Source organism: Boleophthalmus pectinirostris, unplaced genomic scaffold, assembly GCF_026225935.1.
Source record: "Boleophthalmus pectinirostris isolate CB_2022bp ecotype Guang Dong unplaced genomic scaffold, ASM2622593v1 HiC_scaffold_14, whole genome shotgun sequence".
Lineage (NCBI taxonomy): Eukaryota > Metazoa > Chordata > Actinopteri > Gobiiformes > Gobiidae > Boleophthalmus > Boleophthalmus pectinirostris.
The window spans coordinates 36,798,484-36,814,239 of record NW_026571047.1 but is presented as its reverse complement, the minus strand read 5'-3'; the positions used below and the strand labels follow the sequence as shown (position 1 = coordinate 36,814,239).

At 39.4% G+C, this 15,756-nt stretch overlaps 1 protein-coding gene across 1 annotated transcript; it reads right to left on the bottom strand.

Annotated features, from left to right (window-relative positions):
- Positions 1-729: 729 nt before the first annotated feature.
- Positions 730-15,613, bottom strand: sfxn2 (sideroflexin 2). Its single transcript, XM_020936547.2, has 12 exons — positions 15,494-15,613; positions 8,252-8,502; positions 6,441-6,611; positions 5,831-5,929; positions 5,323-5,398; positions 5,055-5,140; positions 3,967-4,027; positions 3,796-3,862; positions 3,662-3,711; positions 3,532-3,581; positions 3,391-3,438; positions 730-2,482 (listed from the first exon to the last, which is right to left on the bottom strand). Exons 2-12 carry the CDS (start codon positions 8,404-8,406, stop codon positions 2,383-2,385), a joined length of 963 nt encoding a protein of 320 aa, XP_020792206.2. The 5' UTR covers positions 8,407-8,502; positions 15,494-15,613; the 3' UTR covers positions 730-2,382.
- Positions 15,614-15,756: the final 143 nt, after the last annotated feature.

Below are 15,756 nucleotides of genomic sequence, written 5' to 3'. Positions count from 1 at the left end.
AGGAGAAAAGAGAAGGAGCAGGGGAGGAAGAGGAGAAGAGCAGAGAAGTAGAGGCAGGAGGAGAGGAGGTGAGGAGAGAAGGAGGAGAGGAGGAACAGAAGTAGAAGAGAGGAAAAGAAAGGAAGAGCAGAGGATAGGAGAGAGGAAGAGAGGAGAGGGAAGGAGCAGAAGAGAGGAAGAGCAGAGGAGAGGGAAAGAAGGTCAGAAGGAAGAGAGGAAGAAAGGAGCAGAGGAGAGAAGTAGAGGAGGGACGGAGGAGAGAAAAAGATCTGGATCTATAAATGTATAAGCAGCTTTTCTCTTGAGGTCAAAATAAGTCCTCTGTTCTGTCTGCATCTTATTATAAAGAGTTTTTATCGTCCTAGAATCATTCATTCTAGTTGATTTTAGCATCAGCATCACGGCAAAACTGATCTAAACGGAGACGAGGACCGAGGAACCGTCGTCATCGTGTTTGGTTTAGTTTAGGTTCAAATTATGTTCCAAAAATAACATATAATCTGTTGTTTTTACTTCAGAAATCAGGACCGTTGCCATGGAAATTAACGATTAAAACAGCAAAATATGACATCTTTTAAAATGGTGTGGGGTCCTCAAAATGGCGTCACCTAACAGGAAGCTGAAACATACAGACTGAGACTCGTGGTGAAGAGAAAACTGAGATGGAGAGGGTGAAGAGGCCGGTGGTTCTGCTGCTGCGGACATATATGAACATAACAAAATGACATGTTTAAATTAAATCCATTTTATTCTGTAAATTGTTCTTTTACAGTTTCAGAAATTCCCCGTAACATAATAATAACAGAATAAACTATAATCATGCACAAACCGTCGTGACTCTGAGCTGCCGTGCCTCAGTCCGGACAGCAGAGGGCAGCGTTCACACTTTAAACCCCCGATACAAACCCGCGTTTCCTTTCACACGAGACCACAGACGTGACACTTAAAAACGTAACGATCTGGTTTCCATGGTAACCAGGGGACAGGGCTGTACAATAAAAAAAATTAAGAAAAAGCTAAATAAAAAACTATAAACTTGAGACTTAAACGTTCTGTGCACCATTCGTTCTTTTGGATTTCAATTAATAAACAGGTGACAGATCGACCCTGCACCAGAAAAGTTACACGGTGCATCTTTAAAGACGAAATCAGGACTAAAAAACTGACAAAAATATTGTACAGCCCTATGATCCATAACTCTTTCTTTTTTTTTTTTGTTTTTGTTTTAATCCATAATTTTCACAGTGACGCCGCTAAAAGAGAAAGAAAAGTCGAGCAGCAGAAACCGTTCAAAGGCACAGAATCAAGTTTTTTAAAATACACAGAAAAAAAAAAAAAAAAGACAAAAAATTACACAAAATTATGAAAAATTTGGTGAAGTTGTGAGATTTTCCTGAGCGGAGGAGATTTGGTTTCTGACATAAAGTAGAGAAAAGTAAAGCTGGCCAAAGACTTGTGTTAAAGAGCAACAATTGTAAATCGTTTGTACTTTCGTAGCCGCAGCTGCCCTGGGACAGACTGACGGACGTGTGGCGGCCAATCTGTGACAATGGCCCCTAAATCACCAACGCCAATGGAAATAATTGTACGAAAATGGTCATAGGCGCAACTGGGACTAAACCACCAACCCAAACACATGTTACGGGTTAAATTCCCACTTTCAACCCACTTTTCAATGTGCCCTTGAGCAAGACACTTCAACAATCACGTCCACATTAAAGGTAAAGTACGTAACCTGTGCTGTAAATGTTTTTTTTGTTAGTTTTCTACTATGTTATAACATTGTTCCGTCATTACAAACACGTCTGAAGAGGTTTTAGAGTCATCCATGCACGTTTGAGTAATCTAGCGATCTCTCCCGAGCCCTATTCCAAACGCTATTTATGGTTAGAGGTACGAGCCTTGTACAAGGCTCCGCCCACAAGCCCACCTCACCCATGCTCCAACTCAACTATTCTCCATAAATATACAAAAACATGATACAAAACTGTTCTGTATTAAACTAAAACGGGTTGGAAGCGACAGAAGAGCAGCCACATGCCTGTCGGTCTGCCCCAGGACGGCTCTGGCACCGAAGAGGGACTCAGGTCATTTCATTTGTGAACTCACCATCACATCATTTTTCAATCTTAAAACATCTTAAAACAATATCTATTTATCTGGCTCAAAATCTATTGGTCCGTTCCTCCTCTGCAGCCACGATTTCAACCGAGATTCTGGTGAAAAACGAAAAATACTTAAAGATGTTTGTTCATTTTTAAAACACTAAAATAAAATTGTAACATCTTTTTAGCACCAAAATCGAAGAAAAAGTCAAAGGTCTAGTCCCAGGTCCAGTCCCAGGTCCAGTCCCAGGTCCAGTCCCAGGTTTGAGTTCGTTTTTTAAAGCCCTTTGTTGAAGTAAACATATTTGATGCCGTCTCCGTATTTGGACAGGATGGACTCTCTGAGCTCCGGCTCCAGTTTGGACACAGCCATAGAACTGAAAACAAAACACAAAACAAACCATTATGTTTATTTAAATTTAAGAAATAAATCCAGACTAAACAAGGCCTAAACCATCAGTGATACTAGATGGACTAAACTAGATTAAAATGCAGCACAAACACGGACTAAACTCAACCATCCATGATACTAAATGGACTAAACCAGGTCTAAACCAGGTCTAAACCAGGTCTAAACCAGGTCTAAACTAAGACAGGTCTAGAATAAACCAGGTCTAACCCAGGTCTAACCCAGGTCTAGACTAAACCAGGCCTAAACCAGGTCTAACCCAGGTCTAACCCAGGTCTAGACTAAACCAGGTCTAACCCAGGTCTAACCCAGGTCTAACCCAGGTCTAACCAGGTCTAACCAGGTCTAACCCAGGTCTAACCAGGTCTAATTAAACCAGGTCTAACCAGGTCCAGGTCTAATTAAACCAGGTCTAGACTAAACCAGGTCTAACCCAGGTCTAAACCAGGTCTAACCCAGGTCTAGATTAAACCAGGTCTAAATTAAACCAGGTCTAAACCAGGTCAAAACCAGGTCTAAACCAGGTCTAAACCCAGGTCTAACCCAGGTCTAGGTCTAGACTAAACCAGGTCTAACCAGGTCTAACCCAGGTCTAACCCAGGTCTAACCCAGGTCTAGACTAAACCAGGTCTAACCCAGGTCTAAACCCAGGTCTAGAAAACCAGGTCTAAAGGTCTAACCAGGTCTAAACCAGGTCTAAACCAGGTCTAAACCAGGCCTAAACCAGGTCTAACCCAGGTCTAACCCAGGTCTAGACTAAACCAGGTCTAAACCAGGTCTAAACCAGGTCTAAACCAGGTCTAAACCAGGTCTAAACCGGGTCTAAACCAGGTCTAAACCAGGTCTAAACCAGGTCTAAGCATGAACACACTTTACCATTGTTGGGGGAAGAGGGAACAGGCTGCAGGGACCATGAAGATCAAACTGTCAAGAGAAATAAACAAAAACTCAGGTTAAAAGAATTCATTTTAATATAAATGTGTTTAATAAATTAAAATGTGATAATGTGACACTCACAACACGCCCACCATCATGACCTGGATCGGCCCGTGAAGAAATGTGATTCTCTGTGGAGAAAAAAAAGACTAAATTAATTTTGAACTCAAAATACGTTATAAGACTTGGTGCTAAAGAATTAAAGACTGACCTGCATAAATCTGAACTTTTCCATCCTCTGCATGATAATGGGCATAATAACTACAAAGAAATACAAACATGAGTTAGGTTCATGTATTTATTTAAAGTAATGTTGGTAAATAAGTGTTAAAGTTTTTTTCATACTCATTCCTGGAGCGGCCATCGTGATTCGAGAGATCACCACCTGCGTTATTCCTTTAATCGCAGCTTTCTGAAAATAAAATCATTATGTTCCACATTGTTCATAAATGTGCGTCTATTTTACTGTAAACTCTGTTCTGTTTTATTATAAACTGATGATGTGGTGAATCTGACCTTTGACTCTCCCAGTTTGTTTCCGTTCTCGTCTGTGACGGCGATGCCGTTCAGGATCTCTCTGAAAACAACAACAAAGACTTGATTTGACGTCATAATTATAATAAACCACTGTTCACACATTTATTTCAGATTATATACTGTATATATTTCATCTATCTCATCTCTGATCACCACCAGACGAGGTGTTTAAAGCTCTGAATGTTCACGCACAGGATCATCCAGGATTCATAGAACTGAAGTTACAAACGTAACTATCATTTAAACAAATAAATTCATAAAAGTGTCGCCGTTTCTCACTGTTGACCCATCGTTTAACGGATTTCAGATGCTTTTTGTTTTTTTTATGTAAGAACATTTGCCAATATATAATATGAACAGTTACAGTATATCTGAAGTATGTTTTACTGTTGTATCATTGTCTGATTGTCTGATTTCAATTTGGGTTTAATTGTAGTTGAAAGTGGATTTATTGCTGCCTAATCTTTTATTCTCTTACTTCTCTCAGTTTCCTCATTTATTTATGTTTTAAATATTGTTGTCTCATCATAGGGATGTTTTAAATATTTTTTATATTTTATTATATTATCTGTTCTTACTGTTGTCATATGTTATGTTTTAAATATTTTATATTTATTATATTATCTGTTTTCTTACTGTTGTCTCATCATGTTTAATGTTTTAAATATTTTATATTTTTTATATTATCTGTTTCTTACTGTTGTCTCATTTATTTATGTTTTAAATATTGTTGTCTCATCATAGGGATGTTTTAAATATTTTATATTTTTTATATTATCTGTTCTCTTACTGTTGTCTCATGTTAATGTTTTAAATATTTTATATTTTTTATATTATCTGTTTTCTTACTGTTGTCTCATCATGTTAATGTTTTAAATATTTTATATTTTTTTATATTATCTGTTCTCTTACTGTTGTCTCATTTATTTATGTTTTAAATATTGTTGTCTCATCATGTTAATGTTTTAAATATTTTATATTTTATTATATTATCTGTTCTCTTACTGTTGTCTCATCATAGGGATGTTTTAAATATTTTATATTTTTTATATTATCTGTTCTCTTACTGTTGTCTCATCATGGGGATGTTGACACAGTTGGCGGCGGCTACAGCGGCGAAGGGAACCCAGCGAGCCACGAGAGGAGGAGCTTTCTGAAAAGAGGAGAAAAAAAACAGAGAACATTTTTATGCTTAATGTAAATGTTTTTTTTTTTTTTTTGCTCAAACATGACGCAGACTTTGTACATAAACTCAACAGCCCTGACGTCGTCACACTGACATCAGCAGAAGACGGTGAAACACACGGGTGTCGGGTTTGAGCCCGGGGGACTTACCTTTGTGTAGAGGTTGAGTCCGACGGCTGTGGCCAGAGCTGTGCTGGTGGCAGTGACGTACGCCACTCCAATCTGTCTGAAAACAACACATGGACAAACATTTAAAGATCCACTACGAAACTTTTAAGGCTCCATCATGCTTTCCCCCACTGAGATGTTATTATGCTGCCGAGAATGTTCCACTGTACAGCATTTAACTTGTTTTCTAAAGAGATAAGAAGACGACAGCACCAGGCCAAGTTAGGGGTCAGATCTGTGGAGAGGCGAGTCTGCTCATAAAACAAATGTATGTTTTTGTCAATTAAAACCACAATAAAGACCAGAGTGTGTAAATATGATTCTTTATACTCCACGATAAAGACAGACAAGTTTAATGTGATACTGCTGAACAAAACAATAACATCTCCATGGATACGAGCAGACGGCATACCCTCCACAAGAAAAGTGACATAGTGTAGCTTTAAACACACATGATAAAAACATACTAAGATGGTTTAGGGCGTCTTACTTTGGCGTGATGGGCGACGCCGCGTTCCTGTTCGTGTAATTCACCAGAGCGTTAAACGACTGATTCACCCACTGCCAGAAAACCACCGCAGGAACCGTCCTACGAAACAATCACACAAAATCATTCAAGTCGGGGGTTTTATTTTACTTCTCTGGGGCATTAACTGCTAACACGAAACAGATTTAGATCACCGTGTTCCCTTGTATTGTTTTGAAAATGCTCTACTCACCAGAAACAACAGATTCAAATGTTAAATTATAATGAGTTTCAGAGGTTGTGGGTTGGCAGGTCATGATAATTACTAAATTGACTTTTCGTTCAATAAATGACAGATGAAACTATAATTTTTGTAGTAAATATTCATCGTGCACAGTTTCTTTGCACTGCTGGTTAATTTTTGTTATTTTTTTGGCCATACGATGAGAGATTTGAGCCGTAAAAGGTTGAATTAATAATTTCTTTAACTAAAAAAGTGTTTAATTCTACTGTTTATTTATTGCAGCTTGTGATTTTTAATAATATTGTACATTAAGAATAGTTTTGTGGTTTAAATCTGATCTTGTGTAGTTGCATAAATTTGTTTAAATATTGTTATTAGCCCCGTGTTCACCTGTAGAACTGGAGCATGAAGCCGGTGATGGCCATTCCCCCGGGCACCTGGAACGACATCCGACCAATCAGATTCATCCTGTCGCCCGTATCCGGGTGAAACGCCGAGTCGTAAAGTTTTTTGGCATAAAAAAGCTGCTCGTCCGTCGTACCAGGAGGAACTGAACCGGCCCTGAAGAGAGACGAGAGAATAACAGACATTCAGGTGACAGAAATACATAATAATTTAACCACATGTTTCTAGCCTGATTCTTCAGACGGTTTCACTTCGTAGAAACCATCTGACCTCGCAGCATTAGGATTCGTTCGACAGTAGGCGGGTACTTTTTTTATTTAACTAATCGCTGCTATTTGGTCGAGACGTATGTAATGTGCAGGAATGCTCAGTGGTGTCACAACAGTAAACAGCAGAGAGTGAAAATCCTCGATCTCGGGAATCATCGCCCACACAGAATGTCTGTCTTCATCTACATCCACCTCAACACTTTGTTTACTGTTGTGCTGTTCCACAAAAGGGACACAGACGGACGCCAACGAGTTTGACATCATGGCTTCACAGCTCACAGCTGATTGGTCGGTGTGCGGTCTACAACTTCCAGAGTTTTTGCAAACCGTCTAGTGTATTTCTGATTCCTGACCTAGGCGCTGGAGAGAAATTAAATTGAGTGGAGGCACTAGGTGGCGCCACCTTGGCTAACATTTTTCTGGGATGAAATAAAAATGCTTAAATAATTATAATAAATAAAAGTAATAAACTTGTTACTTGTTAAAAATAGAAACAATTGAAACAAGGTAAAAATGTAAGAGAAAAAAAATTCACAAAAACTTTAAAACGTAGTGGCACAAATAATATCAGGTAGAATTAATTTAACTGATCATGAGTTTAATTTCATATACATGAATGTATGTGTTCTAATTATTTAAAATAATACATATTAGGGGTGTAACGATATCCAAGTCTCACAATACAATATCGTCACAATATGAACCTCACGATACGATATTTATTGTGACATCGTAGGAAAGTTCACGATACGGTGGGGAGGCTCACGATTAGGAATGTAACAATATCCAAATCTCTAAAGATATTTATGCAATATTTTAACGATACACATCTCACGATACAATATTTATTGTGATATTTTGTGAAGGCAACAAAACTGTTAATATTTTACTTTTTCCTCTTAAAATGCCTTGACAAGACTTAATCCAGAGACCTAAAATTTAAAAGTGCTTAGTGCTTTTTTGAGTAAATTATGTATAAATCCTGCATTTACCCATTTAAAATCATCTGTGTTGTTTTCCAAATAAAACATATTTGCAATTCTTTGCAAATTAAAGCCATAGTGTGTTACAAAATGTTTGTTATTGCACTGAAAAACTTGTGTCCTTATTTTGAGTGGGCTTGCATCTCCACAAACCTGACTTTTATTTGGCCTGGAGGAAGACTTACTTTAGTTTGTTTTTGTTTGTTTTTTTAATGGAAATGTTGTTCCTTTGATTTTAATATTTCAGTGAATGTCAATAAAGCACATCTATCTCCATGGAGAATATTCCAAAGAATAGTTTTATCTTTCCATTTCCATAGAATCATGCAGGTGACAGATCCAGAAAGTTACACACTGTCACTTTAATAAAATACTGCTTACCAGTCCGGTCCCCAAATCTCACAAATATTCATTTAAATGGTCAAAACTTTAACATAATGTCAGAACTAAAAGTCTTCTCTGTCAGAGTTAGTTTCTGGCTGTTGACATGTTTGAGTGATTGACAGTGAAATGGACCAATCAGAGGGCTGTTTGCAGACGTCACCTGCAGCTCTCGACCAGCGCTTTTGCCTCGTCGAGTTTGGAGTCTGGGAGGAGGGCGGTGCGAGGGTCTGTGATGTTAAAGAAATGTTTCAAACGCCCCATGAACGTGGACTGGTCCCAGCGCGGGGCGTCGATATCCAACGAACGCACCGCCATCTCCGAGCTGTGTCCGGCACCGCAGCAGCACACGAGCAGACGAGCAGACGAGCAGAGGAGGGAGAGGGAGGAAGAGGAGGAGGAGGCACTGGAAACCTGGAGAAACAAGAACAAGAACTGTTAAAGATGCAATATGTAACTTTTCTGAGGGAGATTTTATTGCCTGGAATGTTCAACTGTGACATTAAACTTTTCCACCTTCATTTATGTTACTAAAGGTGTTTTAATTGTTTGCATTCTTACACATCCCCACAGATCTTGGCCCGTTGACATCACCAGCTTGTCTCTATGGCAACAGACATGTTTAATGCCATACTGTGGAGCATTCTAGACTATAAGCAATAACATCTCCATGGAGACAAGCAGGTTAAATTAAAGAGTCTGTAAGGGTTTTTCCAATATCTCTTTCTCAAATTATTAACCACAGTTTATTTATTTTTTGTATCTCCACATCTGCACCTGCTCCTCTGAAGCCCGTCCCCGTTTCAGTCCAGCCTGTCCCAGTCTGATCCTGTGGAACATTAACCTGCTTTATCTGTCTCCAGGTCAACCCGGTCCACAACGGACACACACACACACACACACACACACACACACACACACACACACACACACACACACACACACACACACACACACACACACACACACACACACACACACAAAAAACACAACAAAATATGGAACATTGAATTTTTAACTGACCCCATTCCAAACTCTCACCTAAATTACGTCTGTCAAAAGAATCGAAAATCACTGAACGAAACTGAAATTAGAATTGAAACTAGAGCCTCAGTTTCACAAGTCCCACTGACGAGACGGAGCAGAACTTTTCCTGAACGTCTTTAAAACGATCTGGAGCCGCATCAGAACAAGTATGTGTGAAAAATCCATCAGTCGTCCAGGTAGAATCAACAGCAAATTCAATTTGTCAACTGGACAAAAGTTTATTTGGTCAAATGTTCGAATGTTTGACCAAACAAACTTTTGTCCAGTTGACAAACTGAATTTCTCCTTTGTCTCAAAACAAGTGTAATGCAGCGTTCAGACACTGGACACGCTGGACGCCTCCAGTTGAACGGACGCCTTTGCATTTGAGTTTAGACGCCCCCGACGTGTGTCTTACACACCGTGGATAAACCGACGCTCTGAAAACAAGTGCCATTTCCTGATCTTTTCCTGGAACGATGGCAGACCAAGTTGAGAGAGACTTTAGTGTTTTAATCACATAAACCATCAGTGGAGGTTTATATTTATACTCTAATAACACTGGTGAAGTCAGGGTTATAGAGCACACTGTACTTCACATTTTGGGCTTCTTTATTTCTCGTTCACAAAACATCCACACAGAACAACAGTGGCACCTCTGAAAGAGGATAAAATAAACACACATATTTTCAATATTATTTCATAGAAAACATAAACAATAAACAATATCTCATTGTACAGCCATTTCCTGACCGATACAGTTGAGTATGAACTTTTGTGGCCTAAACAGATCTTTCTCCAGCAAAACATAGAACCCTTCTGTCATCGTTCAACGTTCATGTAAAGTCATACAGCAGGTGTCACAATGAACAAACAAAAAATGAACAGGATTTACATTAAAATCTACAATTTTTCACAGGTACCTCATTTTTCATCTGGTTACACTGATTTAGTCCTGGTCCAGTACTGATTTAGTCATCGTCCAGTCCTGGTTTAGACCTGGTCCTGGTTTAGACCTGGTTTAGACCTGGTTTAGACCTGGTTCAGACCTGGTTCAGACCTGGTTCAGACCTGGTTCAGACCTGGTTTTAGTCCTGCTTTAGTCCTGCTTTAGACCTGGTTTTAGTCCTGTTTTGGACCTGGTTTAGTCCTGCTTTAGTCCTGGTTTAGACCCCTGCCTTAAATCTCACAGGAGTGGGTTTTGTGTAACACAGGAGCCTTAAGTATCGAGTCTTTTCCTTTTACTACGGTGTAAATAAATAAATAAAAGAATAATTACGCGGCGACTCTCTGCGGTCGAACTGCAGGAATCATCAGCTCCTGCGGTGAAACGGGCCCACAGACTCCAGTTTAAAGTTTTTAGCTGGGTTGGCGTTTTGTTTGTGCTGAGCAGAGTGTGGCCTGGCGCTGGGGTCGGGGCGAGGGCCCGAGGAGAGCGGATCATCACACTTTAATCAAACCAGCGCTAACAATTTCCAATAGTCGATGATCCTCCGGGGGGTTTTTTGTTTTTAAAGGAGGTGTGCAGGTCTGAGCAGAGCCAAGACGATCGAGCAAGAAATCTGACTGTTCTGTTGTGTTTATGTTGATGAAATAAATATAAGCCGTTTTTATTTGTTTTTAAAGGTGCACTGTGTAATTTTCCTGGTGGGAGATCTGCTACACACTCGTCTCCATGGAAATAGTCTTGTTTTTCCTGGGATTTTCCACTTATTCCACTTATGTTTTCAATAACAACAGTTTTATTCAGGGTATCCTGAGGTTTGACGACCCCAAATTTAAGACTTTTTAAGACCACTTAAATGAAAATTAAGACCAACATCACACCCGTTATGAGGGCGAAAAACACCAGATCCAATTCCAATAATGACCAAACAACAACCAATACTATAGGTGAGTTTCATTGTTGACAAAAGCGCGCGTTGCATGCTGGGAATTATTTTAGTCGGCGGCAAGAAACACTAATTCAACATGACGGACGGAGTGAGAAAGCACGTAAAGGGTATTGATCCCGGTTATTTATCCACTCTAACGGCAGAGGACCCAAGACCATTTGACCAGAAATTGGTCATAAACATCGACGGACGACAAATCACCCTTTTCAACCCCGACAAAAGGTGGACCAAACCAAATTTCTGGTCAGAATCGCCAACTACCTGGACAAATATTCACTTCGGCGATATTCACAATGACTTGGTGGAAACTCCTGGGCCATTCACAGCAGAAAAGATGAAAACCTCCAAGAGTCTCGATGTGTTGTTGAACTTATACAAAATACGAAATATACAAATACGAAAAAGACATTTTCCTTCTTCCGTGTTTCTATTTGTGCGTCCGATAATGCAGCAGGAATTTTCCATTATCGGGGATAAATACGCGAGGTTACGCACTGTGTTTGACGCTACCGTGTTTCTTGCCTCCGACCAAAATATTTCCCAGCAGCAACAGGGGCTTTTAATAACAATTACGTCAGCTGAAAGTCGCCTGTATCTAGAATCTAAGAATAGGCCTGTAACAATAACAGATTTTGCTGGACGATTAATTGACCAAGAATTTATTGCGATAAATGATAATATTGACATTTTGAGACCAATTTCACCTAATATAATGACTATGGAATAAAAATGTAAACACACCCTTTCAAAGATCAATAAACTTTACTTTCTAAAGAACATTTAACATAGGAACTGTAAGAAAAACAAAAACAGGCCTAAATAAAACAGATTTGTTAACATAAGAATATCCTAATATCTGGTTTACAGTGAGGACTTGTTCACAAAAATACACTTGAATAAACCATTGATGAACCAAATACAACCAAAACAATAAATAAAATGGATTATTAAGTCTCTGTAACAAAATTGCCCTTAAAAGTGATTTTAGTCGTTGATTTACACTTGAATATTGTGGTTCCTGTCTGTGTGTGAGCCTTGTCATTTTGGTCTTCTTTTGGTGTTTGTATTGACTCGCTCTACAGGATTCTGTTTCGCTCTGAGGGAGACTGTTCTGTCTGGTGTTGTGTCGGTGTCTTGTGGGATTTCAGTAGATTTCGGGATCTCCCGGGGGCTAGTTGTGTGGATCGGGTGTGGGTGTTTGTCGGCTGTTGGGGTTTATTGGCCTTTGAGACGTGTCCCACTTAGGCCTGTAACAATAATGAATAAATCGATTAATCGTACGATAACTTTTAACGAGCTCCATAACTTTTCCAGCCACGATAAATTCTATTTGCATGTTTGTTTGTTTTCCTCGCTCTCTCTCGCTCTCAAAGAGACTAAATGTTAGAAGCTTCTGTCGCTCTGACTCGTCTCGTTTAACAGTCGTAATGACGCTTGAACCAACGTGCGCCGTGTTTATCGACACAGTGGATGCTCGCGTAGTCTGAGTGCAGAAAGCTCCGCTGTCTGTGTGCTGAACATGAAGCTGCAACACAAGTGCCGCTGTCAGAACTAAAACAGTTCATCGCCGAGCGCCAAAACAAGTCACGATGACGAATCAACACTGGTGAGCGGGACACGTCTCAACAGCCACGTGCGTCAAACGCAGCGAGCGAAATTCAAACGACGAGAAGAAATGTCTCAAACTCGAACAGCCGATATAAACCCAAACCCGAGTGACTGAACTAGCCCCGCCCCCAGGAAAGACCGAAATCCACTGAAATCCCACAAGACTCAGACACGACACCAGACAGGACAGAGACTCCCTCATAGTGAAGTAACATTCTGTGTCGAGGGTTAAAATGAACATTTAAATGACCAAAATGCCGAGGCCACAGCAGCAGCCACAGAGAGAGTGGCCACTAATGTAAGTCAACGACTAAAATCACTTTTAAGGGCAATTTTGTTACAGAGACTTAATAATCCATTTTATTTATTGCTTTGGTTGTAGTTGGTTCAAGTGGTTTATTCAAGTGCATTTTTGGGAACAAGTCCTCGCTGTGAGTCAGACACATTAGACTAGTCCTGTGTTAAGTCTGTTTTATTTAGGCCTGTTGTTTTTGTTTGTCTTACACTTCCTGTGTTAAATGTTCTTTAGAAAGTAAAGTTTATTGATCATTGAGAGGTTGTATTTGCATTTTTATTCCATGGTCATTATATTAGTTGAAACTGGTCTCAAAATGTCAATATTATCGTTTATCGCAATAAATTCTCGGTCAATTAATCGTCCAGCAAAGTCTGTTATCGTTACAGGTCTAGTCCCGCTCACCAGTGTTGCTTTGGCATCGTGACTTGTTTTGTCACATGGAGATGAACCGTTTTGTTTACGACGGCGGCGCTCGTGTCACAACTTCATGTTCATCGCACAGACAGCGGCGCTTTCTGCACTCGAGCTGCGCGCACATCCGCTGTGCTCATAAACAAATCCGTTTAGTCTATGCTGGCACATTCATTCAAGCGTCATTAAGTTAATTAAACGAGGAGTCAGAAAGCGATAGAAGCTTTTTGATATTCTTTGGTAGAGAGAAAGAGAGAGAGCATGGAAAACAAACCAGCAAGCAAATAGAAATGATCACGGCCGGAGAAGTTATCGTACGATTAATTGATTTATTGATTATCGTTACAGGCCGAACTGAGCCCGATTTAGTCCTGGTTTAGTCCCTGGTAGACTTGGTTTAGTCCTGGTTCAGTCCGTTAAACGTTTTTTTTTCCATTTTTCATTTAAACACAAAATCGAAAACTGAAAAAAAAAAAAATCGCTATCTGTTTTTTCATTTTGGTTTTGGAGACAAATAATGAAGAAAATAGTTGTTTCTTCGTTTTCTTATTTTTGGGTTTATTTTGAAAAACGAATGAAGGAATGACTCACAGATTAAGGTGCCCCCTCAGACCGGAAGAAAATACAAAGTGCATAATGAAAATAATGATACGAGGCATAAAATTTAATGACCACATCTCGGGACTAACTCAGGACAAGTGAGCAGAGGAAGAGGAGAAGAGAAAAAGAAGAGGAAGATAGAAGGAGACTGGATCAAACTGGTGAAATGTTTGTTTTAAAAGTAGGTCAAAGAGCGACAGAGGAGTTTGGAAACATGAGACACGTTTGGTTCGGAGGTTTTATTCTCACGGAGGGCAGGAGGGACACTGTGATACTGGGAATAAAACGAAAAGAATAAGAGACTCTTTGATCACCCGACAATGGGGAAAGTTCACTGTTGCAACATAAAGTACAACATAAAAAACAACATAAAACCCATTTCTACATTGATAGTTTGCGTTCGTATCTGATTTTCCTCATGTATTTGAGTAAAAAAAAAGCACACTGACACATTACCGTAACAAGGGGCGGGTCCGTCACCTGCTCGTTTCTATGGATACGCCATTACTCTGCCCGGAATGTTCCACAGTGTGACTTTAAACAGCTCAACTTTACATGGTTCTACAGCTCAAAAACACCTACAAAAACAGACATTCTGACTGTGTGACTGCGGGGTCGCCTCTCCACCGATCTGACCCGTAACTCCGTCCAGCTTGGTCTCTGTGACGACAGAAAGGTTTAAAGCCGTACTGCGTAACATTCCAGACAACGCAATAACATCTAAATGGAGAAAAGCGCCAGCAAAGTGACACAGTGCACCTTTAAAACTCTATAACGTGGGGCTGTTCGGACATAGGACACAATATATCGCAATAAGAGAAGAGAATAAAGTAAAAAGTTTAGTTTTTAGAATATTTCTCCGTTCGTACAAATGCCAAATGTCCAAAATGCCTCTAAACTTTTACAACATTTGTGGACTAACTGGATTTACAACTCACTGTTCTGATCCTCTTTTGAACAACGTTCATTCATGTGTACTGACATTTTACTCTACAAGTCTAAACAACAATATTAAATAGTAAAAAACATAAACTTTTAACCAAGAACTTAAAAAAAACAATGCATTTAAGCAAAACTGATTTAAAACTGTCACTAAATGCAACGTAATCGTGACTGTTTCATGCAAATTCGTCATCTCTTTTGTTTTAATTTGCATGTATTGGTCTCTGGCGGTGTATAATATCTCAAAGCATGATTTTCTAACTTTTATTTGACTTCTGCAAGAATCTTTTAACATTTACAAAGCTAAAAATCATTAATACAGTCTGACCAACACGTGATATTGACTGAAACTTGTTTATGAGCAAATGCATTGATCTGTGACAAATTTATACGCATATTTCTGCAGTAATTAGTCAAGAATGCGGAAATTTGAGCTGTCTTTGCTTCAAAAAACAGCTGGAAAATGCCTTGAGACACTTGCTAAAGAGTGATGCAACTCGCCGCTCGAGTTACTTTACAAGAAATCGGCTTTGAATCCAAACAAAACGCACCAAAACGGATATTAGAGTAAAAAATACAATGTTTTTAAAGGGTAGCGATAGAAAAAGGTGAACATAGGACTTGCCTTTTGCAGATTTCCAGCGGAGAAAGCGTCAAATGTGCTCCGTGCAGCGGGGTAGTAAAGACACGTGGCAGCCCGCGGACCAATCACGGCGCGGGGTAGTGGCCTACGTCACAGGGACACAGGAAGTACAACCTCGAGCCGCTTCAAAACAAACAAAAAAATAGTCCCAAAATAGAAGATTAAAGATAGAATCACGCTTTAAATCATTATAATTGTACATGTATTTATTTTTTTTTACATTTTAAAACAAGATTACAGTGACC